This window comes from Chiloscyllium plagiosum, unplaced genomic scaffold (assembly GCF_037043375.1).
Source record: "Chiloscyllium plagiosum isolate Xiang-an unplaced genomic scaffold, Cpla_swu_hap1 HiC_scaffold_20, whole genome shotgun sequence".
Lineage (NCBI taxonomy): Eukaryota > Metazoa > Chordata > Chondrichthyes > Orectolobiformes > Hemiscylliidae > Chiloscyllium > Chiloscyllium plagiosum.
This window is the reverse complement of record NW_028270158.1, coordinates 36,183,341-36,208,872: the sequence shown is the minus strand read 5'-3', so window position 1 is coordinate 36,208,872 and position 25,532 is coordinate 36,183,341. Positions and strand designations below refer to the sequence as shown.

The following is a 25,532-nucleotide window of genomic DNA, read 5'->3' as shown; positions in this document are numbered from 1 at the left end:
AAGTTCAACTATTGAGATCAGCAAATTAATTAACTTATTGGAAGTGGTTGATGTTTCGAGGATTGTATGTAAATGTCATTTCAAATTATTTTCTGATTAGACTTCTACAGAGATGCAAGCTCAGTCATATTGGGTGTGATATTCCTCTCAATGTGATGGTGAAGAAGCTGGCGTGAAGAACAAGTAATTAGGTGAGTTGGCCCCAGAGAAATATCTGCCCTCTTTTTGCCACTTCAGCAATTAAGTAGTAGACAAGCGGGTCCATTCTTGATCTGCCACTAATTAATGCCCTGATTTGGCCTCAACTTGACTTGATTATCTGCCTACCTGGGGGGAGGAGAGTGTCTGGTTTTCCAACAGGGAAACTAGGGTGACATCCTCATCAAGTGGTAGATGAATGTAGGGTTTTCCATTTGTCCAAATCAGAGGGCAGCTGGGAAGGTGGTGAGGACCAGCTTCTTTCCTGAGGCTCCAACACCCTTGGTTATCCCCTCTCCCATGACTTCGACCCCATGAAGCCTTAAAAACACAGTCATTCACCTTCTCACAGTTACAGGCTCTCATGGATTCAATGACTTCAGCAACAGGGCTCCTGCCACTCTGCACTTTTAATACAACTTGGCACTTGATCTACAAACTGTCATTACTCAGTGCAGAGAGGTAGACACACTTGAAATGACCGTTCCCACACTCACTGCACAGATTACTAAATTTCAATTTTTTTCTGAAACAATCAATTGAAGAATCACATGCTAACACCAACAATTGCATGTTTAAATTCTGCAAATTGAAGCAACAAAGAATGTGAAAACTCCTGTTCAGCCTGACCTTTTAACTAAATTTAAAGCTAAGGGCTGGAATGAACAAGCCTGATAAAATGCTAAATGATATGCAATTACAATTGTGGATAATTTTACTCTCCAAAACAACAGAATACTAATCTGCAGATTGTGTAAACATTTCACGTTCACTTTAGTTAAAAGGGAACAAAACAAAGTATTGCTTTATCAACTGGAATAACAGCACAAAATTGGTGCTTATATCAAAATATGGAGGTGCCGGTGTTGGACTGGGGTTACAAAATTAAAAGTCACACAACATCAGGTTACTCCACAACCACCTGATGAAGGAGCAGTGCTCCAAAAGCTAGTGCTTCTAAATACTCCCGTTGGACTATAACCTGGTGTTGTGATTTTTAACTTAATCAAAATAAATTGCTAATGCGAGCTACACAGATTTTCTACCGTAACCATTGTTTATCTAAGTAAATGAGTTGAGGAGACTGTTCTTGAATTTAGATGATCACTAACCTCAATAATTGCATGCTAATTCAGGGATTACATTTTCTCCCCAAAAGTACACTGAACAGTGTCTGTTGTAAGGGGAGTGCATTCAACTGAGTTATCAGACAGTCCGTCTGATTTTAAAGCATGTATATTTATTGATGCCTCAGTCAATCTAGTTTAACAAATGTGTACATAGTAAGTTAGGAACAAACAACTTTGTGCAGGAGTCCTCTGACAGAACATCAGCTCCATGATACAGGACTCTGTGCTCTGTAGTCTGTTGCCCAGAACGCAACCAAGACAAATATCAACTGAGCCTGGAGGACCATCAACTCAATGAAAGATGTTCTTTGGTCTCCCCAAGGCCTGTTGATCTTCCAGAGCAAGGAATTGCAGTTTGGCACATACCAAGTTCCAGGACTATGCGCTGAGGGATGCACTAAAGCTTGGAGCAGCTGCCACCAAGGTGCAGTGAGAAAAGACCACTGTCTGAGGTCTTCCTGCTGAAGTTAAATGGGGGTCTGTTGAGTTAATGAGACCCTCTTATTGACTTAAATGCATGTAAATATAGTCTGGTTCAAGTAAGAGATGTCTTTGGTTTGTTTGGATTGAGTCAAACTCCAATGTTTGTTTGTTTCCTTTATATGCTATTGTACAGAACTGAACTGTGTTTGTGACTCTGTTTATTATATGTGTATACAAAGAAGTATATTTTGAAATAAAAGAAAAGTCCTCCGAAAGTAAAACATAAAATTCTACCATGAGTGACACAGTAGTGTTGATTTTATATAATGAGGATCCAAATCTGTTTTTTTTTCTAAAATGGCTTATTATTCTCTGGATCACTGTTGGGCCTTGCTTCTGCACTGGCACATTCTGCGAGATCCACCATTGCTGTGCTGCTGAGTTTAAAATGGCAGATCAAGGTCCAATGACATGACATGAGCTTTTGCGTTAAAGAGGAGCACAGCAGTTTGACTTGGCTCACCTTGCCACCTTGTCCTGAAAATAGCAATTGGCTCCAGCCAGGCAGAAAGCTCCCCCCTCTCTATTTTAACTCTTCCATCTGGAAGATATAAAATCAAGATGAATGAATGGGAGCAATAGGCTGTTGGCTACACTGGAGCAACATAACTATATGCTGTCAAAACATGGGGTATTACACAACATGTTTCCCACAGGCTATTTCTAACAAGCAGACTGCAAAACAGAGAATATAACATCAAAAGGGTGGCAGTGAGGTAGTAAAAAACACAAAGCTACCTCCATTTACAACATTTAGATTTTATGAAGTTCCCATTAATCAGTATGGGTTAAGAAGTGTAAAATGACTGCCTCAATGAAGAATAGATTATCATGTTTACATCTAAACAGTACACTCTGCATTTCCTTTTCCCTGTTTTCTATATTTGCCATAGAAAAGGGCAGTGGACCAAGAAGATATTTAATCTTGAATCTATATCACAAGATGCACACACATAATAAGATATTGTGTCATAGATTCATAGTATGGCTTATCCATTCAAATTGCACTGTATGAAACAACATCCAAAAAGCATGTAAGTTAAATTTCAAGCATAAAATTAAAATTGCTACAGCACCCCATTACTTCGTATCTTCAACAACTAGGTATTTTAACTCATACTTGATGGTTTACCGTTTCAGCTCAAAGGTTAAGATAATCCATTATTTCCCCATAAATTATAAATACTTTTATTTGCATTAATCATATGTTTTATGTCCAACACCTCTTCCCAATATGAAAGGACAGTTGATAAATGTAAGTCTACTTAAGCTCCATTTTGTACTTTTTCACTGGTATGCAGTTAAAGCTATTTTTATAGAAGAATGATATTGGTGGTTTCTACACCCCATAACATGACATCCTGCTTTCCAAATGTGGAGAAATAAATATCATGGGAAGCCTGAGGAGAGAATATAAAATACATCACATTCAGACGCGTTCTAAATCAATTTGATTCGATCCAACTGGCTGGAAGATTCTTATTACCTTATGACTACTGTGAATCTACTCCAAGGATCAGACAGCACGAATCAAATCCTGGTCAGTTTTAAATGCAGAATATTAATTACAGATCAATATTAATAATTTTTACACTGTGTATGAATTAAAACATCAGGTTTTGAATCTTTTAACTTGCACAGGCATTGATAAGTCAGACGTTTCCCAGAACATTTGCAGGTGCTTCCATTTTATTCAACTTTTCATTTCAAGTCTTTCAAAGTGGAGAACGGTGAAATAATGCAATAGAGAGTTGACACGTAACAGTTGTAATTTCTGTTCAATGAGTAGCCAGTGTTCGAAGGGCAGTTAGTGTAGCAAGCCAAAGTCCAGCTGCAAGATTAAATGTTCAACATTTTACCTTACAGGCAGAGAAGCAAAGTTATAACAGAATTAAAGGGAAAGGACAAAATTGGGTCATTCAAGGGGGTTCTGACCTAAGCCAAGATATATATTTATCCTTCGCCAAAGGGGAGCAAGTCTTGGGCAAGAAAATGAGAAAGAAAATCCAATAGAACACACACACCGTACAATTCAAAACAAGCAGTTGAGAAATTAACAAGGAAAGCAGAGGGGTTTTGGGTATGTTTCCCTCAGTCCTCAGCTCAATTTCTCAAGAAGGTATTCAAAAGAACCGACATGCTGTGAGAGGATCGTGCATCTCCCCAGAGTTCACAGTAATCTGGAAAACAAGGTTAACCTCATTTCAGTTAAAGAGAATACACCATTGCTTCTTATTGCAACAGCTTCCAGATTATCTGAAATATGAAGGATCGTGGTATCTCACTTAAATTATTATACATCATGATGTACTGTGCAACATAATTTCAACCGGAAGATGTGCATGGGTCCAAGAAAACATTTATATGGACACCCCAGTAAGGCAAAATTGTCCTAACAACAGCATCCTTGTTACTGTTATTGAATAAATTGATATTTAGACATTCAAATGATACATCAGAACATTGCTTGACTGACTTAGTGTTTAATCTACAATTTACTAAACCTTTTTGAAGTTGTTAGAATTATCAGCACCTTTTCCTTAATATACCTATCCAGTATGTTGTAAAATGCATGGGGTTTAACAGGTAACTATGAGGATTGCAAAAGGGAGGGTGCAGATGATAAAATATGAATAAATTACTTCTGCTTAGGGCAATGTAAGCAGGTCATGCAGCATGGAGCTAGTACTTGAGACCAGGCTGGCATTAAAGTAAGAATTTGATTAGTTCTCCTCCAATTGGTGATAATAAGCAAGTTTATAACTCTCAAGATGGATAAGAATATAATAATTGGGTTTAATGAAACCTATCCAAATACAACAAGGTGAAATCATATGGTTGCACATGCACCAGTCCTTAAACATAACATTTTTCTCATGTTGTGAAAATCTGGTCCATACCACCAGGGTAAATCATTCAATTCTAATGGGTCCAGTACTTCATCGTCTCACAACTGTAGTTCCAGAATTATTACATCCAATAGAATTTCAAAATCATCTGCTGAAGTTTGTTTACAAATATGAATTATCAATCCAGGACAGGCTGGTTATTCAGCAAAATGCCTCCTTGATAACTGTGCCCTGATTACTGCATTATCATTAAATGTTAATTTCTATTCATTAAAATGAGAACAGTGACAAAGTTTAGTTCAAATAAAGTTATTGCATTCTAAATGGTGTTTCTTGCAAGAACAATTAGAATTTTGCTGTCAGAAGGTGCTTATTAATTATTTTGCATCAGCTGTCATGATAATCGTCCTCAGAAATTTCTGGGAACACCCCAGTCTGATTTTCAAAGAGATGTAGTCGAGGAAAAAAATTAGTTTCTGTCTACACATCTTCAGCTCAACTTTTTTTCTTAATTCCCCATTGCAGTGCTGCACCAACAAAGCAACATGACTATCCTTAGGTTTAGATTAGAAAGATATTTACATATTTCTCTGAATCCTGCCAGTATTAACAGATTCTCTAAATCAAAAAAGTCAGGATATTTCCTTCTAGCAGCCAGCTAATTTCTATTCTGCATGTGTAGTATTTTATGAAAGGAACAGGATCAAAACTCAATGAGATCTCCCCACAGCTGGAGATTGTGACAGCACAGAGACCAAAGACAGAGGCTCCAAATACCCCATTGCAGCACAGGCATTAAATATGCTATTTTTCCTAATTAAATTCATTGGGCTTCAGTCCTGACAGGGAAGGAGGGGAAGTGAAATGTGAAAAAGTCAATTGTTCTGAATTGCATACAATCGTCATTAAATGACTGATGTGGGCAGAAATTGACAGATTTCCTCCTGAGAACTGGTATTAAACACCTGAATCTAAAACTGATGGCGTTGCGACCTACAGAGCATCTGGATATCATTGATGATCTTTCAAGGAAGAATGTGCACAGAGACAAATTCAAAACGGTCTCATTTCATTTTCCATGCAGCCAACGCCAGAAAATCAAGGAAACTAAGATGAATTATCCTGACTGCAAGAGTCTTGTGTACTATTGAAAACTATTTCTTCTCAGGAGAATGAAAAGGAACATAGCATCTATTTGGAGATAGAATTGGGCTTTTGGTTTAATTTAAAAATCCCACTTATTATGCATTTTTACAGTAAGCAGGAGGATAAATGAGCTTTTAGGCCATAAGTTGTAATTTACATATCTCTAAATTACAGCAAATAACAATTTTGCCTGAATCACTTTTTTATATGTGCTCCTCTGTATCTTTATCACTTTTCCACTTTTGAAATGTATTTATCACAAGAAATAAGGATAGTGCAGTTTGATTTTGATATTTTAATAAAGGATAATTCATTTCAACAGCAGAGTACTGCTTTCTTCAAAGTATTCAATTTTTTTTTTAAAACACCGTAATATTTTTCACCTGACACAAAGCAGTAACCAAGCCAATGCAAAATCAAAATTTACAACCATTAATCTATTCGCAAGGTAAAACTGGGGAGATAGTTCCTTTTTGAATTCTTTGTGCTGACGCGTAACCTTCAAAATTAAATAAGCAAAGATTTGCTCACAAGGCATTGGAATTCACTTCTAGTTTGATGCATTTTATAAACTTAAAGAGAATACAACTTTCGGATTATATCTATCAGCCTTTGGATAAGTATACAGCCCCAGCTTGTAGGAGAAACAGGTGGCAGGTGAGCAGTAGTAATGTAGGCTTCTGTCAGTCATGCAAGTCTAACAATGGCTGCATGTTTTCACATGAAAATGTTACAAATTAACACAAGGAAGTAAAATTGTGCAACAATAAAAAGGTGGAAACAAACATTTTTTGCCAGAATTTTGGCAGCAGCATACTGAAGCATCAGATACCTTCCGCTGTAGTTGTGTAATGAAAGGAAAACAAAAGTGCATATTCCAAAATCAAAGCATTGGAATTCGAAGAAGAATGCAAGAGTAGAACTTGACTTTGTGCACAAGTGTAAATTGGGAGTTAACAAGTCAGCAGCCTATTTTAATTTTCACACACAAAGTCCAAGGTCATCCCTAGGAGTCTAAAACCTGGCCATGATTGGATGTTCATTTTTGACCACTCTCAATGGGTGCCTTTTCTTTTGAGATGTCAGCTGCACTGCTGTGTGAAGTATATTGCAGTAGCTGAAACCTTCATCTCAATGAGCGAGAACAGCAGCAATCTTGCCCTGTAGGGGCATCCCTATTCATGGACCGTACTGATGGGAGCTGTGGAGAAGCCTGCAGAGAGTATCCTCTTCACTTACTGTGAGAACAGTCAGAAGGGGGAAGTCCAAACAAGTAACAAAAAGCAAGAGTGAAGAATTACATTCCTGATAATGGGTTACAACTGTTATCTAAATCAATGGGTTGTGTGATGCCAGGAACTGAGTTTTAAAATTATTTTGGACTTTAAAATTCAACCTTGGTATTGGGCATTTTTGGAGGGGTTTTGAAATGTGCATTGGTATTTTTAAAATATGAACAAGTTTATATTTTAATGATTCCAATCACATTTCAACTCCATATGGACTGCTGAGCTAGAGAATGGATTGATGGAAAATAAGAAGCAATGGTTTCTGAAGCCTAACATATTTGCAAAAGGTGAGTGCACACAAACTTGGTTTTATGATGATTGTTGGTGAGGAATAATTCTCAGCAACATTTAATACCTTACATATAGTGTGAAAATAAATAAAATAATAAAGCAACCTTTATTCTGTTTAAAACGTGACTTGTAGTTGCATACAGTTTCCAACTCCCAGTGTTATTCTTTGGAAATTATTATTTCTTGACTACATGAAATAAATTGCTTCTCAGTTTGGGACATTCAGAAAATGTCATTATTGCTCAAAGATGAGTTTGTCTGGAAAAGTTGATATCACCACAAGAAAGGTAAACCTCCCTTTGTTTAAAACCAGTACTATTTTACAAAGTATCCTTTCGATACTAATTTGCAACTTTAATAGTTCTGCCATTGGAATACAAATAGTCAGATATGATGTGATTTGTTTTATCACTAAAAATTAACTATTAGTCTTTTTTCTTTCAAAGATGCCTCATTCTCATGAAAGCGACACAAACAATTGTTCGAAAAGACAGGGAACAAGATGCATTTAAACTTCTATGTAGCTCTCAATTGCGTTATACAAAAAAACTTATTCTAACAGCGAGGCCAATCAAGTAACTACTGTATAACAAAATCACCAAAAGCAGCAGAAAATAAAAATTTCAGATATCTATTGAGCATTCTATTGACACAATATGCTTAATGTAGCAAAACATTAAAACTCAAATTTTGCATAAATGACCCAGTTGACAGATTATATTATAAATTTATCTCAATCTGCACAACATTCTTTCAAAGAGGTTTATGAAATATTTTACTGTATGAAGTGCATAGAATAGATCTTCCACCATTGCTGTATCCTCCTCTTTATAAATCGACAAAAATACAATCTAGGTAAAGCAATTCCAAATCCCAAAGGGAGTAATTTTAACTGTGTGATAGCACAGAACAGGTGAAAGCAAATTCACAACTTGTTTTACATTTCTCTCATATTTTTTTCCATCATCTTCAATTGAGAGAGATAGTAAACGGGTTGCCAGTTTGCTATTGCCAGTTTTATACTATAACACAAAGTCAAGATTGCCCAGGGTGTTCACATTTTCCTCAGTGCTAGAGTGACTTTTCCATTAAATAAATGCTGGTGACAAAACATTCTCTGTTTCTCCTGCCCAGCTACATGTACGATTTCACCACGTATGTTCATACATAAAGCAATATGCCCAGACTGGAAAACGGCATTAATATACTCGAATTACTGCAACAAAATGAAAACATCTTCTCGTAAGGAATTAAAACAGATATTTCAATCACTCCTTTCAGCATTTGTTGTGCACAGAATCACAGCATGCATCCTCATTATTTAAAGTTTTTAAAAGTTTATGATTATGAAACAAGCTTTTCGAAGATTTTCTTCTAAACTAGATGAACAAACTAAGTCAACAATTACAAAATAATCCTTGGGTGTAATAGAGAATTAGCACCTACTTGCAAACCTAGAAGACTTTAAGTGAAAATGTCTGCAAATGATTTGGATTTTATAGTGCCTACTTTGAGCACTGGCTTTACTTGCAAATTTATTCTTTGTGTAAATACTTCATAAGACAAAGTATGTGTATCATGGTAAGAAGAAGATATCAAAACAATCGTGTCACAATAGCGTAGAAGCTCCCAAACACCAACATTAGTAGAATACAATGTTTCACATTTATAGAAGCACATACAAACAAGATGTGAAATTATTTTTTTCCATTTTTGATAGTTATTTTAATCTAAATAAATGGAGGCTAAAGCAGTCTTTTGTATTTGAGCAAAAGTATAGCAAACTATGAAAATGAATCTGAGCTGTCTTTTCCAATTTAAATGACTGATTAATCAAGTTATTTTACCACAACAGTAATTATAAAGTGATACAACACTTGACATGTTCATCATAGATTACAATTCACTAAGTTGGAGATGCTGCTAATTGGTAAACTCACTACAGGTTCACTTTGAAAAAATCTGAATGGTTTCAAACATTATCTTCGCTTCTACAAAGAGGCTAGTTCAATTTCTGTTTCAACAGCATTCAGAAATGAGCAAGAATGATACATACATTTTGTTAATTCAGTCCATGCTGGAGAATGAAATGATACATGCTTCACAAATCATGTCATGCTTAAACACATGGTACTGAAAGATACCGTGCTGGCAAACAGCATTACAGCTGTGGCAGAGGTCAAGCCAATGAGCCAGCAAGTCAAAGCATTGAGGTGGATGAGAGCAGGGCAAAGAAACACAGCAGATCCAATAAAGAGAATTTTTTTTGCTTAGGAACTGTCAAACAAAGTGATGGTGCCACACTAAGGTGCTGAAGGTAACATTAAACAAATGTGGACTAGTAGGAGGTTAGCATATGAAAACAACCACAGAAGCAACTAAGACAGACAAAGTGAAAAAGTCAGATTCTTTGTCTTCCCTCTATTGAACTCTCGTTAATATTTTGTCATTTATGCAGCTGGTTTTAATGGAAGTATGCATTTTTTAAAATCATAGTTATTGAATTAGAGACTGACGTCACGTTTTCTCAGTTTTATGACACTTTTTTCTCCTGTTACCCCAAATATGAGCACTGACCTATGCCCCCTCATCCCCTTGCTCTGCAATCTTGAACTTTCATATGCAAATCATCACTTTATGAGGTTGAGTGACCTACGGTAAGTCAAATCAATCAACAACCATGACCATTCGGACCATTTCAAACAACTAATATATTTTGCTATACACGCAAAGATTCATTTATTTATTAGAAATACCAGTGTAGACTTGTATACATTCACACATTTCAACAACTTTTCTTGATTACTTAGATTTTTAATCCAATTTATTTTTTCCACCTGCAAAATATGTAATTTTGTTTTAACAGAACTATGCAATACAAAATGCTCTATTTTACTCGATTTTTAAATTAGTTTTATGAAATTCCAATTTCAACTACCTGATTACTAATTAGTTAAAGACCCTAGTTAACTATTTTACTCAAAATTTGCCATAGTGAAAGAAAAACATCTAAATGAGCAGCATTTGATTTTCAACAATCTCTATTTTAAATTTGGTACAAAAATTAGACAAGTAACATTTCCTCAAAAAATGTAAAAATATTTTCTACACTGCTTTTTAATGGTCATATAGAAAAGTTAGTGGTCAGAGGCTCTTTTTTTGTCTGTTGACTGCTTGAAGAATGGCAATACATGTGTTGAAAACATAAAGAATAAAAATAGTAATTGTGCAATAAATCTTCCCAACAAACATTGAACTTATACATAATAATGTGCATATTATTTTAATTATTAAATGAATGGCATGAAATTATGTCACAATAGCAGGTTGTATAAATACAGCAACAGTTATTGATATCATAAATAGGACATCCAAAGCCCCAGATCTGCCACACCACAGAATTTTGCAAATTAAAGCATGCATATATGAACTTTGACTGCTGACAATATACAGTTTCCATCTAATAGAAAGGAATTTCAGTCTTATATGTCTGAAGCTATCAAATTCAATACAAGACTTTCATTTCCCTTCAATAAAGTCCAGAATTTTTGCAACCATACAATATATGGAAACCGCTTTTGAATTGAAAATTGCCTGAATGAATTGTGCAAAAGGCCGTACATTCAATAGTCTTCGACAACAGTGCAGCAAAAAAAAAGTTGCAAGGTTATAATGGATCAGGAATTTAAACAATCTCCCATCTAACAGATACCTCAGGATTTGATTGGTGATAGATCATTCTTCTGACTGTTTCAAGAAACTCATGTGGTAGCAACCACCTCAGAGGCAAAATTTAATAAACCTTTCCAAAGAATTTGTGCTAAAAACAAATTGCACGTAAATTTTTACATACCTGAGAAACAGTATGCAGTACTAGGTATCTTTTTTCCCCCATTAAGCATCACTGTTTTCATCAAACTTTGGCAAAATAACAGGGCTAAGACTGTGAATTATTACTGCAGAGAATAGAAATTCTCCTTACCTGCTGTAGGTACATGAAAGTCAAGGCACAGGAGAGCTGGGGACACATGCCTACATTGGGCAAAGCGACACAGGTTGCACCCGTCAGAGGATGCTGCATTCTGTTACTCTGGGGTCTGGAAAGAACCAGCGAGGGGGCTTGCATGCACACACGCTTCTCTTGTATCTTCTTTCAGGACCAATTCACAGGCAGCCTTGTGCCAAGTTGCATTGAAATAAGGAAGCTTTCTCTCTCTCTCTCTCTCTCTTTTATTTTGTGAAGCAGTGCAGCATACAAAAGACCCAGCCGTCAACCCACCAGGCCTGTGAAGACAGTTTTAAAAAAAAATCTGCACAGAGCTAAACTCAGGTTCCTGCCTGGCGATGAACATGTGCAACTCTTCTAATGACAGAGTGAGGGAAGACTCGTCACACAGCATTAGTTGCTGACTAGTGGAGAGCGTCTGATTCACTGGGGCTCAGTCGGCTGGTGCTGATGTTGCATGGTTCTCATTTGTCAAATGGGTCTTAGGGCAGAGTCTTTTCACACTCTCCCCTTGCACTGAAACTCAAATACTGCATTTTAAAAATCCCAAGAGAGGCCCGGCTGAATCGTGTATGGCTGGAAGATTTTGGCAATTAATGTCACTATCCAGCTGAGACCATGCTGCCAGCTTGATGTAATCACTTAAATGCGGAATTAACCTGCATTAAACAATGGGAAAAAAATGGGCAAGGGGTGGGAATATCCCAACGCGAGAGACACAGGAGCATAAAGCATCCAGCCACTCAATTCGTTCTATGTCAAATAATTTCAGCAAAGCCTCGTCATAAATCATCAAGCAAATCATTTTTGATTACGGGAATTAACACTTAATCCACTTACAAGAAGGTCTGTTCAGGAAGTGACAACTGTTTTCCAATTCTGTCACAAGGTTGATAAACTGAGCGCTGCGCTTGGAAATTAACAAACTTTTCATCATGCAAAAACAATGTGAAACTAAGGCGTCCCTCTCTCTCTCTCTCCACTGACAGAAATATGCCGCGTCTTCCTGCTTTGCCTCCACTGCATCAGGCTTTGCTATGCAAAACTCGGTGCATGACATCTCTTTTCTCCAATGAAACATGATAAATAATAAATAATGTTTTAATTTGACCCAATCAAGTGCGATGCAACGGCAGACAACAAAAAAAAACACAGAAAGGTGAATAAAATTAGTCACATCTAAGGAAAGATATTTTTGAAGTGCAGGTAGAGCTACAGAATGCTCAGTGTCCAGAAACAACGCTTTGTAAAATATATTTCCCTTTCAGATCAAAGTGTACCCTGCCAGTTGTGATTTCTTGACAAAAATGCCTATCGCCATTTCATGACTTTATTATTGCTTTTGGTCTATAGTAGCTCTTTGCAGTAGATTAAGAGATTATGAAGGCTTGCATTAACCTCAGGCAATAAAGAATTGCTAATTTTCTGTTTCTATTAAGCAGTGTGGTACTTCCAAAGAATTCACCAGCATTTAATACCAAATGTCTAGTGACTTGACTTCAACCATCAACTCCCTCCGTATTATTTCACTGCTCTTTATGAAAAGGTTACCAGATTTCATTTCATTCGTGGAGTACTATTCATTAAAACTAGCATTTATAAATAGAGTAGCTTGATATCAGACATTCCTCTTTGTACATCTTTGTCACAGCCCCCTCCCAACCCTCAACTTGGGCCCTTTCTTTCGCAGCTAGGATTAGTGGATTGTTTATTGATGAATAGAAGAAGTATAGATTTTGTTTTCAAAAAGTGCCCAGGCAAATGTTGCTGCTGTTGGGAATCAGTAAATGATGTGGCATTTCTCTTCAGCATCTTTTGCTTATATTTGCTTTCTGTTTGCTGCCTATAAAACAATAGCCACTATGCTTTATAATTTGAGCTTTTTCTCGTGCAATATGCTACAATACAAATAAAAATATTTTTATTCAGGAAATGCACTGCTTAGGGAACACACTTCACTTGGTGCCTGTGCAGTTCATGCAGTATCAGCAACATATATCTAACCAGTACTGTAGATTTTGCAAACATGATCTGTTTGGCATAAACAAATTACTTATTTCCATACAATTTTCGTACAACACAACTCATGATTACAGCACTTATGAAAATCACAAGAGTTGTGTCCATAATTATATTTGGATTTTTGTTGTATGTTCATATTAAAGTGGGAGGCTGGATGAGTTTTTTGAATGTTGACTCCTTTATTGATGTTGCAATATTTATTACTGAGAAATTGGGAGGAATATGTTTCACGTTTGTTCTAGGTATGGTGCAAGAAGTATATTGCATATTGCAGTGATACTGAATCTGAAAGAGTTGATCAGAGTATAGGATATGGGCGATGGCCTACTGAAATTGTTTTTTTAAGTTTATAAAGGTTTCAGGAGGTTTGTCAGGTTTCAGTTTGAAATCGTAGCAAAGAACAGAACTATCTCAGAAGCTACTTTTCAGACACTGGAAAGACTTCGTGGAAAGGTCTATCTAATTAGTCCCACTTCCCCAGCTCATTCCGACATGCAGCATATGGCATGTATGTGACAACTTTGAAGCAAAAGGCACTGACTTTGAAATATCAGAGAAATATCTAAAAGATGAACAATTGAGGAGCTAAAAATAAGACAAGAACCCAAAATTCAAGTCCTCATACTATTCCAATATGAGTTTTACCACACTATTACAATAAATGTTTACTCACACAACTCAAGCATGAATAAACTCATGCTATTTCAATATAAATATACCCACACTATTCTCAAGAGTACACCATTCCAATGTCTACTTAACCCACTCCAATATCACTGCACTAGCATGTTTCCCATATCAGTGAATCCACACTATTCTGATATGAGTGTACTAACATCATTCCAATTTGAATGTACCCTCACTATTTACATATGAATAAATTCATATTGTTCTATTATTATTTCCATGTTTGACGAGCAGTTTGAATCATTTCAGGGTAAATTGAGGACCAAAAGTCAGGGGGATAATAATTTTTCTGAAAATGCCAATTTTAATCCCATTTCGTATGTTGCCTCTGGTAAAAGACATTACTCTGGGGCTACAAAAGATTTAATTGGGAGGGGGTGGGGGAACAGCTGGAAGTTCTGACTCATGTGAGAAACAATGACATGGAAAGGAAAGGGTTGATGTTCTGCAATCAAGAGTTTCAGGAGCTTGGAATGAAGTTGAAAAAGGAAGACTTCAAATACAGTTGGCTCTGGATTTGTCTCAGTTACCCCTTAATAAAGAATTGCAGGTGAAACAGTTTAATTTCTGTCTAATGATATAATACAAGGTAGAGGACTTCAAATTCCTGGGCCAGAACTATCACCAGTCATCTCTCAATTTGGAGAGCAGATCTATGGTCCTCTAGAACTATATTGAGCACCCTAAAACCTGTCCTCTATCAACAAGGCACACTCATCATGATTATAATGGCAAACTCTCCACATCTTTGGATGAATGAAGCTCCAAGAAGATCAATATCAACTAGTGCAGAGCAGCCCACTAAGTCAGCACCCAACTGCCTACATAAACATTCAGTCTCTTCATGTGTGCCATCTACAACTCCATAGCCATTGTATTCAAATGTTTATCACTCACAAGAACAAAGGCAGCAAGCACATGGGAATGTTATCAACTCAAGGAACCTTCCAAATCACAAACCTTTGCACTCCAAATTCTATTGCATTCCTTCACTGTTACAGAATCAAAATTCTATCTAATGTACATTGGGAGTACCTTCACAACAGGGAGTGCAGATTCAAGAAGATGCCTCACATTGCCTTTGTGAAGGCAGTAAGAGAAGGCCAATACATATTGGCTTTGTCAGTGAAAAAAATATTCTAATGTCAGTGTGCTTACATTATCAAAATGCAACACCCACAATAGCCCAAAGTGTTCAGAAAAACTACTCCAATATGAGTATACTCAAACCAGTCGAATGCAGGTGCAATTAAACTATTTCAGCATAAGTGCACCCCAAGTTAATTGTAGAAACACTAATTTAAGTCATCACACTATTCCAGCATGGAATTTACCTCAAACTGTTATGAAGTGGGTCGACTTGAGCTATTCCAATATGAGTGTATCCACAGTGTTCCAATACAGATTTATTCATACTATTGAATTTGGATGTACACTCTACAGTCAGTTCTGCTATAATGCAGTAGCTCTGTTCTCATGCGATCCTGTGTTATAAGAAAATTGAATAATAGCAGCACCATTTAAACTAATGAGGCCGGAATAATATTATTATCAATACACGCTTTAAAAGTTTGCGCTGTAAAAAGTGTCTACAATTCGTCAATCGTGTTATAGCAAATTTGCATTAATGAAACATGTGTTATAGTAGAAGGACCTATATTCAAATCTAAGTGCCGTTACACTATTCCAATTTGAAGTTACATTCTTTTCCCATTCAAGTTGCACACTATTCCAATACAACAAGACTAAGACATATCCAATTGTTGTTGGAGAATTCAGTCAAAAATATTTTTTCCCTAAGTTTCAAATGCTTTTTACCTTTTAATGTTGTGCTATAAGCCTCAATCTCGAGGTCATTGACTGTGTTTCTTATTTGAATTCCCTTTTTATTGAATTGAGGTGAAATGCCTTGTGACCTGCTGAGCCATGCAACTGGAATGTGAGAAATCACGGAAGGAATATACACCTAAGACCAGATGGTGCAGTGCATCAGCTCAAGGCCCAAGGTGTACATCAAAGCATCAACAAGTTTTAAATTTATTTCAACAATAAATATCTTTATTAACTAAAGAAAAAACAGCTGGCAGACAAATGACAGCAACTGCCCCACTTTAGAACATTCTGAAAAATGGCTACGTTGCAAATGCAGACACCATTTGCAAAGTAGTTCACTGGGTTAGGATTTTTCAATTATTCTATTTTTAAAATGGAAAATAAACATTTTTGTTAGGGAATGTTTCAAAGGATTAAAGCAAATAATGTAAACTACCAGAATGCATGGCAACATAAATGGGAAAACATTTAGAAGTTTAATTTAAACAGATCTATCAAATTAAGCTCCCTTTATTGAATTTAGTCAGTAAAATACTAATGCATATACACCAGCAAGGTACCAAGTTAGGTTTCTGGTATGTCTGAAGTCGCTAGTGGAACTGTATTATGATACTGCAATTAATGTCAGAACCTTGAGGTAGAGAGGGAAAAAAAATTGCCCAGAGATCCTGTTCATTATTCAATAATACCCATTGGGTGAGGATAGGATTGAGTCAACTGCCAATTGTGAATGACCATCTGTTGAGTTTCAACAGCAGGAGGAAAGTTACTATCATCCTATTGGACAACAGGGCTGCTCTTTCATTAGACAAAGATAACTGTTGGTGATTTAACTTGATGGCCAGCATAACTCAGGCAAGGGGAGAGGTTGAGAAGGAGAGTCTTTCATGGTAATGTGTGAACAATGGTCAATGAATTAATATTCCAGAGGAATTCTACCATTGTGAAATGACAGCCGACAAAAAAATTAGTATTATGATGAGGAAAGAAAATGAGTGGAAAAAATGGCAAGCAAACTGTCTTTTCAGAGTGTTATCTTTATATATTTGCAATGAACACCTAAGCAGCATCAGAAAGATAACACAATCATTAGTATTATTCAATGAAGGCACAAAATAGGTATGATAGTTTAAAATCTTAGTATTCACTGTGACTCTTTTCTCAGAATTTGGCTCTTGTGAAACTGAAGTTTATGATATCAAAGTAGAAAGAAAAGAAATATTGCAGCAATTTTTCCTCATAATGCATGTTAATTTACTGAATTGTTCTGTCATAGGTCATACACGCAGTAAACAAATTCTTCCTATACACACTTTAAAATAAATGTTATAATGCACCACTCACCATCATTACCAATTTTAAATTTTGTGTTAACAAGGATTTACATATCCACCATATGGTTAAATCCGTACAGCACTGTGGCTTTTCTCTTCAAAGGGATTGGTTCTGCTCTCAAACATCAGCAAGCAACACATAGATCAGCTTTATTCTAGCTGGTCCACAGTAAAAGATAATCTCATATTGCTCAATATAAGCGAATAATATTTTACTTTTGCATGAAAAGCAACAATCACAATGAAGCTCCTGCCAGAAATTGCTGCTGTTTCCTCACTATGATAAGGGCATGCATTTCGAAGAAGGATGTTCAACATACTAAAGTCTGTCTATGACATTGACGATTTAATCACTAAACAAAATACATCTCTGTAACATACTAGAGATAGAAAATGTTTATTACTTTCCCTATTATTGGTGATGATTGTCAAATGGTCAGGTGGGGCTTGCATGGTTTTGAATAAATTCGGGTTTTGCAGAAGAACGGGAGAATTATCCCCAGGATCCAACATTTATCCCTTAATGAATGTTATAAAAATAGATTCTTTGGTCATGAGCACATTGTTATTTGTTGGAGCCCGCTATGACAAATCATCTCCCATGGAAGGGAATCCTTCTTCCAAAACTATGCAGTGCACGATTGGGACATCCTGCATTGGAAAGATGTTGCCTCTAAAACCTGCCCACCTGCTCTTGCATCCAAGTCCCCACCAGTAACCCCCATGAACCACAGTACACACCATTTACCTGTCTCCAAGAATCCAGTGATGATCTCTAGTGAAACACTCAAAGCATTATTAGCAGTAACCACTTCTGTTTGCATAAGTGAAACGCAGGATTCCTAGTTGATCACAGCTTCATGATCTCAGAACCTCTGTAAAATCTTGCTCAATACTCTACCTGATACCTAACCAATTGTTTGCAAAGTTTTAACAAAACTTCTGTGCTTTTTATAGTCTAGGACCTGGATTTTAATTCCTGAGGCAGATGTGTAGAGTCGTTTAGCATAACCATCTTGAACAAAGCAACCTGAAGTGGCTAGATTTGTGCTCTGGCTGGAAGATGTGAGTGGAGTGGTGTCCCCTTCCTCTAGAATAGTTCAGAGTTTGGTGCTGGTGAGTGCAAATATAGGCTGTTTAAACAACCTGACTCGGTGTTTCTTCTTCCCAATTGAAATACACCACTTACATCCATATCCACTCTCCTTCTAACTTATGACCCATTCATCTCCCATAGCCCCTCATATCCACCTTGTCAACTTAGCCTCTCTACTCAGACCACATGACCTCTTCTGCTGCTATGCTAACCAGGTGCCAAGTCATACCATGATCTTTGCTCACCAATCTATTGGTACACACCTTCCATGTTTACTCATCCAATATCCACAAATACAGACCTCAGCAGTTATGTTGAGATGAGATAAAATAAATTTATTTTATCAAATAATAGATTCTCATTGACAAACACCCATTTAAATCCCTTAAGTACTTAATCATATATAAAACAAACCTCATGGAATTGTCAATGAAAATATGAACTTACAGGCTCAACCACTGCAATAACAACAGTTTGTAGAATGAAATAAAAAGTAATAACATTATAAAGACAAACATCAGGCTTATGTTGGCAAGCAGTGATTTATTTTTTACTCAGACCCAGAGGGCTTGTTTGCTTATAAAATTTAAAGAACAGTGTATTCAAATAGCTTGACAATTTGACAGTTCCCCAGAACTTACCCACCTTTTATGCACAATCATGAGCAAAGGTGGAGTTTATCTGAACTCAGCACTGAGTTCAATTGGCTTTGCTAAGTTTGGGTTTTTCAATGTCCACAAATCTGAAAGCCAAATGCTGGTATTTGGGTCTAGATTAATTTAGGATATCTGGTTGGCATGGATGAGTAGGGCCGAAGGGTCTGTTTCTGTGCTGTACATCTCTATAACTTGATGTCTCCATTTTCCAATCCAATGATCCCTATTTTAGCAACTTTTTTTAGCTTGCTCTTCCCCTTCAATTATTTGCTCTTGTGTACAGTTTAAGATTGTACCAATTATTTACAATGCCTCTTATTCTTCTTTCCAGACTATAATTGCTTCAGTTGTCAGCATTAAATTTCATCGGCCATCCATAGGCCCATTACACCAATCTGTCTATCTACTACTGTGGACTGATCAGAGTGAGCAGGCATGGATGTGTAAAGGTAGTTCATAGCTAACTAACTTCATTGAAATTTCTGAAATGGTAGCAAAGATTGTAGATGAGGGAACCTCTGTAGAACTCATTTTACATGGACTTCCAGAGGTTATTTATTACGTTTCCACACAAGGGTTTGTTAACAAAAATGAAACAATATAAAACTGGACAACACCAATAATCTTAGAAGGGAGTTGGACAGTGATTTGAGTTTGTGGAAATCACCTGAGTGTGGGCAAAAAACAGTAATTTGTGTTAAGCACAGCAACATAGCATAGACATGGCGAGCCACTGTACTTCTGTACAGTAAGCTGGTGCGGTTCTAAATTCCTCCAGTGAAACCTAATCATTGATTTATAAAGAAGTAGCATAACGTTCTGTGCCATTACTCATGAAGCTAAGAATTTCAAATGGCTTTTCCATTTTGAAAATTGCCAACCACTTTATTTATCTTTATTGCATCCATTTGCTCCGCTACCTCCTGCTTCACTGGAAAATTGGCAGCATCCTTTTTGTAAAGGCAAAGGCAAAGACAAAGGTCACTACCTCAGCATGCCATCTTTGTCTGGAAAAGGATCTCTCTTTATCCCTTCTTGGCACCACCCATTCTTTTACCAGGTGATTCTTCACTGTATTAATAGCCTAGCATATAACTCTCATTTTACACTCCCTTTTTAATCTCAATTCCCTGAGACAGCCTTGTGTTCCCTTGCTTTGCTCCTCGTAGTAATGTGTGCAGTCTGTACCTTGAGTATTAGTTCTTTGAAGTCTATCCATTGCTCATTTACAGTTTAACTCAATAATTTTTGATTCCAATTCACCTGGACTGGATCACTTTACATTTCACTGACAATAAAGTTTCTCTAACTGAACAGTTTTACATTTGAGTGTTTTTAAAAAAAAATTACTCCACATCCAATCTCATTGTGATTACTGTTTCCAAATGTTCAAATTCTATATCTTTCCCTATATCCCTTGTCATCCCCTAGAAATAGGTCCAACACTTATTTATGCAATGTTTGAATAGAAACACATTGATCAAGAAATTTCTGTACAGAAATTATTCCTAATCTTTGCTTTGATTTATTACTTCTAATTTTTATCAGACTACATGAATATATTATACTAGAATAATTGAATTAATGCAGAGAAGTGATGACATTTGAGAGAAAACAAATACAATTGAAAATAATGTTGAGGTAAGTCTTGTACCTTCAGTGTTATTTCGTAGCCTACAGTATCAATCCAGCAGTTATGCTGATTCTCTTTTGTTCCCTCATTCTAGTCAAATAAAGTACAGTTTTGAACATTTTAACCAATTCCAGGGCTGTAATCATATCTTTGATCTACAATGCCAAATCTAGCTCCCTTTCACTCCTTTATTTCTTTCCTATTCCTACTGCAAACACTATAGGCAGAAATGTAAAAATTTTCACACCCACCCTTGTTCGAGTCAGATCTCCATGACTGCCATCATATTAAAATCCAAGAAGGCAATTTGTACCTAAGCTGCCCAATGTTATTCATCGCACTCTACATTTACGTACCTGCAGTGCCAACATCCTGGAGTCTCTGCTCACTCCTTGCTGAAGCAGTTCAAAAGCTAATCACACTACCTTACTTTTCCCCATTGCCTTGTATCCTGATAATTATCCATTGTTTCCTTATAACAAACAGTAGACTTTTCCTTAGCTCCTCACTATGGCAGCTCCAACAGCTATGTGTACAAAATACATTCTCCAAACATCTTTTCTCACTCTCAATGATAATTTTAAATTGACGATTCCTAGCAATCAATTCCCAAAAGCATAGCAAATAGTCTTCCCCTATTTATTCAATCAAAACTCATCATAGCTAACAAACATCTATGAAATTCCCTCTCATTATTTACTCTTCCAGTGGAAATAGATCTAGGATCTCAAGCCTTTCCGAATAATAGAATGCACCAGCTCTTGTGAATTTATTATTCACAATTAATGATTTATATCTCCATTGCTTTAATGTCCTTTCTATTATGGGGTGCCACAGTAATCAAATTATGAGCTAAGAAATGTTTCAAATAAAAATCATCATTATCCCTGTTTTACAGTATTCCAGTACTTAGAAAGAAAGAAAAAGATGTAATTCATAACATGATTTAATGGCTCAGAACATCGCAAAGGAATGCAGCCATTTTTGGAAGTATGGACAACAAATGAGCCACTTTCCAAGCAGCGACATCCGACAAACAATGATAACTTAAGTGACAGATAACCTGTTTTCTAATTATGTAGATTTGAAGATAAATATTGCTCAGGTCACTGAGAGAACTTCTCTTCCTTGATGGGATATTTCATGGCCAACTCAGGTGGCAGAAGGGAGCTTAATTGAAATGAGAAGGCATTTCTTCAGCCAGAGAATGGTGGGCCTGTGGAATTCATTGCCACGGAGCGCAGTGGAGGCCAGGATGTTGGGTGTCTTCAAAGCAGAGATTGATAAATTCTTGATCTCGCAAGGAATTAAGGGCTATGGGGAATTAAAATGCCCATCAGCCATGATTAAATGGCAGAGTGGACTCGATGGACTGAATGGCCTTGCTTCCACTCCTATGTCTTATGGTTTTATGGTCTTAATTTAAAATCTCAGCTGAAAGGCAGCACTTGCAACAGTGCAGCACCCTCTCACCACTGAACAGAAGGAGCTTAGATCACATGGAGTTTCTGGAGAGGCACTGGAATCTAGAACATTCAGATTCACAGCTACAAGTGCTATCACTGAACTAAGGCCAATGCATGGCTGGAATTTTTCAGAGGTGGCAAGGCCCTGTAGCTGGGTTTGGAAGCTCATAGCAATCCCACCTCAGTGGATGGTAAACAGATCAGAGTCAATTAAATGGCTCCAACCAGGGTTACTGCCATATTAAGCGCACTATCCCATTCCGAGGAATCACTGACCCAATTGGAGGGCTGGCAGCTTGACAGTGCCACTGAAAGAAATCTCGAGGTTGGCAGGAGGCCCCAGGATACAGCAGGTGGGTCAAAATATTTTTTGAACAAACACAGTGTTGAAAGGTAAACCCATGCAAGGAAATCACTGGGGCCTCAAGGGCTGCTCCTATCCATCATAATTTTATGATTGGATAAAATGTTATCTCTGTAAATTGGGAGGCAACCTCCATTTTGTTGGCAGCCTCTTCACTTTATGGAGTATTGTTCCACTCCCAGCAAGCTAGTTGGAGACAATTGTAAACTGACCCTAACTGGGCAAAGCAGTCTTTTGCCTTCGGACCCATTGCTGGTAAAATGTCCTGGTGGCAGGAATGTTTCACCGGGCTGATCTGATGTGTTTCCCTCCAATTTTGCCAACTCCCAGTGTCAACTGTAGAAAGGCAGCCAGCTAGCTAGTGACAGAGCTAACTTCTGCCCAGAAGGCGTATGAATGTGGACAAGTTATGACATTAACGCTCAAAGACTGCTTTCGCATTTTTTTTCAAAGTGAAAGATCTTTCACATGTTATAGCTCTGCTGGCTGCTTATACCATTCTGAGCCAGCATACATTTTGGTTAAAACGAGTAAAAATTTAGAAAAAGGGCAAAACACTTTAGAATTTGCCTTTTAAAAAAATTTTGATATGGTGGCCTACTCAATGCAGCCAACTGCCCAAAGCTTGATGTCATAGCCCATGCCCCCACAACATCACCCATCAACCCCAATCCATGCTCTTCCCACCCTATCTAACTACATGAAAGAGGAGGCACTGAGCATTAAGGAGCCAAACGGCCAAATGAAGGTAAAACACATGAAGCAGCACACTATTCCCCAACTTCTAAAGCTCAACAGTTGTGCATTCACACGCACCAGACATTCAGGTTCAGTGTTTTTAAAGCTTTGAACAGTCCCTGCTTTCTGACCCATCAAGGGGTCGCTCAAGGAGATTGGAGGCCAGTGGCATCCCTGTTCCCTACCTCCTGAGCTCTCTTTGAAAACTGTGATGCATTCTAGAGGTGATTGGATCCCAAAAATCCCATCCCCTTGGGAACACAAGTATCAAACTGCATCAGGAAGTGAAATTCAGTCCATACAAGTGTCTGGTATATATCAGTACCGACATTGGACTGAGTAATTCAAAGAACAAATCAGGAAGCTAATAATGAAAAACTCTCTACTCTCAATCAGCAATTAAGTGATGGTAGGTGTCAATAACAGTGCTATCAATAGCACCTGCTCACTGACGCCCAGTTTGGACTCCGCCAGGGCCACTCACCTCCTGACTTCATTGCAGACTTTCTTCATACTTGAACAAAGCAGCTGAATTCCAGAGATATGGAGAGAGCAGCAGCCCTTCACACTGAGGTCACATTTGAATAAATACAATATCAAGGAGCCTTAACGAAATTGATTCACTGGATACCGGGGGCAAACTCTCCATTGGTTCGACACATACTTGGCACATAGGAAAATGGTTGTTCATGTTGGGGTTAGTCAACTCACGTCCAGGACATCTCTATAGGAGTTCCTCAGTGTAGTGTCCTAGGCTCAACTGTCTTCAGCTGCCTCATCAATGACCTTCCCTCCATCATAAGGTCAGGATTGGGGATGTTCACTGATGATTACACAATGTTCAGCATCTGTCACGAATCCTCAGACATTGAAGCAGTCCCGGGTATTGTCCAAAAGACTTGGACAATATCTGGGCTTGGGCAGACAAGTGACAAATAACGTTCACACCACACAAATGCTAAGTTATGGCCATCTCCAATAAGAGACAACTTAACCACTACTGCTTGACATTCAATAGTGTTACCATCACTAAATCCTCAGAGTTACCATTGACCTGAAATTCAACTTGACTCATCACATAAAGACAGTGGCTACAAGTGCAGGTCAGAGGCTAGGAATACTGCAGTAAGTAACTCACCGCCTGACTTCCTAAAGCCTGTCCACCATCGACAGTATACAAGTCGGGAGTATGATGGAATACTCTGCATTTGCCTGGATATTTGCAGCCCCAACAACATTCAAGAAGCTTGACACCAGCTATGAGAAAGCAGCCCAGTTGATTGACATCACATCCACAAGCATCCACACCCTCCGCTACTGATACTCAGTAGTAGCAGTGTGTACTATCTACACAATGAACTGCAGGAATTCACCAAAGATTCTTAGACAGACCCACAACCACTTCCACCTAGAAGTGCAAGGGTAGTAATTACATGGGAACACACCATTTGCAAGTTCCCATTCAAGTCACTCACCGTCATAACTTGGAAAAATATCATCATCCCTTCATAGTCACTGGGTCAAAATCCTGGAACTCCCCTCTAAGGGCATTGTGGGTTAACCAACAACATGTGAGTTAGAATTAGCTTTTATTGTCACTCGCACAAGTATTGTGAAATGTTCACAAGCTGCCACTTAGGGTACCATCTTAGGTACAATGTACCTCAGCACAGAATCTTGGTACAAATCACAAAAACAAAGATAGCAAGTTAGGAAGTTAAATATTACAGTACTTCTTACTAAAACATAGAAAAACAATAAAATAGACAGTTAATAGTTCAATATTACTGCCCATAGGTGTCTGGACATGCTGGACTCACACTCTTCACAAGGGCTCGACCTCACCCCTACCCTGTGGGCCTCAGTGGTTTAAGAAGGCCCTCACCACTATTTTCTCAAGGGCAACTAGGGATGGAGAATAAATGTTGGCCCAGCCAGCGACACCTATGTCCCACAAATTGATTTTAAAAACCTCCAGGGACTGGAGAGAAGTAGAAAGACGGCCAACACAAAAATCAAAAGCTGACCCCAAAGCACTGTGAGCATCTGGCCTTGCTTTTGTATTTATATTCAGTTGTAAGTGCTGTGCACCTGCATTGTCCTGTTTGAAGAATACACACAAAATTGATACTGAGCTCAATCAACCCCACTCGCAGCCACATGGACTTTTGAAACTGACTCTTGTGCTATCAGTGTATGACCTAGAGGAGATTACATCACTGGCATCCAAGATGGGAGCTTTCAATGGAAAGAATAAAAGGTGCATGATCATAAACATAATCCATTAACTAAGAGGTTAATATTTCACAAA

The 25,532-nt window shown here is 37.6% G+C and overlaps 1 protein-coding gene across 16 annotated transcripts in view; it reads right to left on the bottom strand.

The window, feature by feature from the left end:
* Positions 1–25,532, bottom strand: part of rbfox1 (RNA binding fox-1 homolog 1) — a 1,740,493-nt gene that overhangs the window by 510,661 nt on the left and 1,204,300 nt on the right. For 2 of the 16 annotated variants that reach the window (XM_043711599.2, XM_043711601.2), the window contains exon 1: positions 11,369–11,715. The exons of 12 other annotated variants lie outside the window; for them this stretch is intronic. In XM_043711599.2, the coding sequence (XP_043567534.1) occupies positions 11,369–11,512 (144 nt within the window). In that variant the 5' untranslated portion in view covers positions 11,513–11,715. Of the gene's footprint in view, positions 1–11,368; positions 11,718–25,532 lie in introns of those variants that run through there. 2 more of the 16 variants (XM_087997808.1, XM_043711598.2) reach the window with 2 other exon arrangements.